Source organism: Cimex lectularius, unplaced genomic scaffold, assembly GCF_000648675.2.
Source record: "Cimex lectularius strain Harlan isolate CLEC.00 unplaced genomic scaffold, Clec_2.1 scaffold182, whole genome shotgun sequence".
Taxonomy (NCBI): Eukaryota; Metazoa; Arthropoda; class Insecta; order Hemiptera; family Cimicidae; genus Cimex; species Cimex lectularius.
The window spans coordinates 186,699-189,713 of NW_019392815.1; the positions used below are offsets into that span (position 1 = coordinate 186,699).

The 3,015-nt window shown below is 35.4% G+C and overlaps 1 protein-coding gene across 1 annotated transcript; it reads right to left on the reverse strand.

Moving 5' to 3' along the window:
- Positions 1-1,449: 1,449 nt before the first annotated feature.
- LOC106672975 (cAMP-dependent protein kinase type II-alpha regulatory subunit-like) lies at positions 1,450-2,637 on the reverse strand. The gene has a single exon (XM_014404843.1). The coding sequence runs from the start codon at positions 2,635-2,637 to the stop codon at positions 1,450-1,452; it is 1,188 nt and encodes a 395-aa protein (XP_014260329.1).
- Between the last annotated feature and the right edge of the window lie 378 nt (positions 2,638-3,015).

Below are 3,015 nucleotides of genomic sequence, written 5' to 3' on the forward strand. Positions count from 1 at the left end.
AATTAGACTTAAATTGAGGATAATCTAACTTTGTTGTAACTTATAAATGTAATTATGTCCCGTTTTGTTTCAAAGGTGTGTTTATTTTCCTTTGAATAAGAAAGCCCTTTTTCTCGGCAAGCAAACGACTTTGGCCCAAAGTGCTTTATTATCGTCAAACAAGCTTAAAATAACCCTCTACCAGAAGAGTCGACCGGAGGGTGAGCACGGCGTCAATTAAAATTAACCGTGGGGCGAATACATTTCTCATTTCCACTTCAGAAGTATTTAAGAACAACTGGAGTGTGTTTTAAAGCCCAACTTTCTCTATTTACCCTCGGCTCTTCCGTCCTTCCGGTCCGAAAGTTCAAATGGGGGACTTCTGTTCATGATAGTAAATCTCGCCTAAATTGAAACGGTTTAAAATGTCTAAATACAATTCTAGAAGGGATATAAGAATTTAAAAAGTAAAGTTACAATGCCATGCAGAAAATCGATAAATTAATTTTACCTTTTTTTTCCATAAAAAGCAGCGACAAAAAATAATTATATTGCCACCTACGTCAAGCAAAACTACATTATATGTATTGAGAATTTTTTCAAGTGTAAATAACTGCTTTGTAATGCAGTCGGTACGTAACTGAATGCAATACAGTAAGTAATAAATTACATATTTAATACATAATATTTTTTGTTTTGTGTGTTTTTTAAGTCCGGTTGTTTCATAATTTTTTGAAGTCGTGAGGGGCGGTCAAAAATGAGGTAGTTTAGAATAACACCTTTTTTTGTTTTATTGCCGAAGTTTCAACCTTTATTCGGGTCATCTTCAGGGCATAAAGTGTGGTGCTAGTCTTGTGGTGTCATATTGGTTTTGTGTGAATGTGTTGTGGCTTGATGTCCATGTTTCAGTTATGTGATTTCTTTCTCCGTCTTACTAACACGTAGCATTCTCCTTTCGAATGTAAAAATCTAGTACATTGATTTCATAAAACCCGCTATTTCTCTCCACCAATGGGACTAATAGAAAAACATAGACCTAGTGTTAGGGGAGATAGGGATGACAGGCTCATTCTTGTTGAGAAAAAGAAGAGAAGAAAAACGTGGCTCTTACTAAGTTTTAAAATTGCTTATACAGAAAATGTTATCAGTTAAGGCTTTAATTTTAATTTGGTTACAGGTGTATTGTACACAACACACAGAAACCCTTACTGTTTGTGAACAGATAAAGGCAGCGGAATGTGTAAATCTTGTCGAAGGGATATTTCGGAATTTTGGAGTCGGTCATCTAACATGATTAACGATTTACACTAATTTTTGTAACTTATTTACACAAAACTATTTTAAAATGTTTTATACGACATATGATAAGACATAAGATATTTACTTTTAAAATTTCTATCTTTTATTTTTGTATGTTTACTGTTATTTGGTATTACTTCATTTTTCATCACATTTTCGACCTGGAAGATATTAACTGTTGACGTTCCATTCATCGTTATAAGCACAGTCTACCTGGTATACTCTAAACACAGGGTTCGGGTTTAAGTGTATGGACTTGCGTATCGTTTTTATACGGTTTGGCAGCAGACGTTGGAATTTTTCTGAGGATATGTACAGTGCTCTTGTTTCTCCAACAGCTGTTGCAGTCAGGGCCCTTTTACAAGGATAAACCAGGCTCAGTTCGCCAAAATGGGCACCTTGGCTAGCTCGACAAGCGATAATTTCTTGTGGAGGACCGATCCCGTGGGACAAAACTGTAAACTGCACTTTGCCTTTGATAATGATAAACATGCCATCGCCTAAATCGCCTTCACTGAAAATCGTCTTTTCATCAGGGTAAGTCCTGATATCTAATATGTCGATGATTTGATATCTCTCGTCTTCCGATAAAACGTACAGCACATTCCTCGAATTGATATAACTGGTGTAATCCATGTATTTCAAGTATTCACGGTTTAATACCAAATTCCTGAAAATTTTGCTGCTGATCGTCCAAAGTGTACCAAATGCAGAAGTCGTTATTACTGAAAATGAAGCAGGTCGACTATGAAAGAAAGCTTGCATTCCGAAGTAATTACCAGGTTTGTATCTTTTAACCGTTTTGCACTCTCCGTCCTCTGTGCTTTTAACGGCAGCAAATCTCCCATAATCGACAATGAAGAAATTATTCATTTCTTCGTCTTCTACTATCACATATTCACCCTCGTAATATTTCCTGAATTGTAAAGCGTCCAACAATAGATCAATGGTTCCACCTTCGAGGTCCTTCAAAAATACGATTTTCTTCAATACTCCTAACAAATGATGTTTCTCTTCTTGCAATTTCGAGATTACGTCTATGTCTTGGAGGCGGCTTTTAGGATAATTTGTTGGGTTAAAAACGGCACCCCTTCGGGTTTCGAAATACTTCTCGTCGAGGTCGACAAATTCCGCCAATGCGACCTCCGGACCAGAACAGGACAGTTTCGTCGTACCGCACTCCTCTTTCATGGTCTCGAAGTACCGGATGATAAAATCAAGTATGTTATCAGGCTTTTCCTCAAGAAAACACATATATATATCGAATATCAACGCTTTGAATTCTTTTGGAAATGTGATATTAGTGACATTATTTTTTGGAGGGTCGAAATAAAGTCTCGGAGCTGCTTCTACTTCCATTTTGAATTTAAATTTTATAAATATTTACAACGTAATATACAAGCAATAAAAAATACAAAAACGAACTAAATTGTCATTACTACCTCTAACGCAATGCTACAGCATATGTGAAAAATCAGGTGGGGCAAAATATAATTTAAAAAGATAATATTTCGTCATTTGTAAAACATTTACTAAAATGCATATAAGATTTCCAAATGAACTTTTTCTGTAGAAAATAATAAGGTTTTATGTGACCTTTGATGTGGCAAAACACAACAAATAATATCTTGGACGTACTACTAAGTGTATAAAATAGTATTACTAAACGGTTACCTATTTATTTATTTATTTTTTGTTAATATCTACGCCAAGTGGAGCATCAGAGTTTTTCGACGC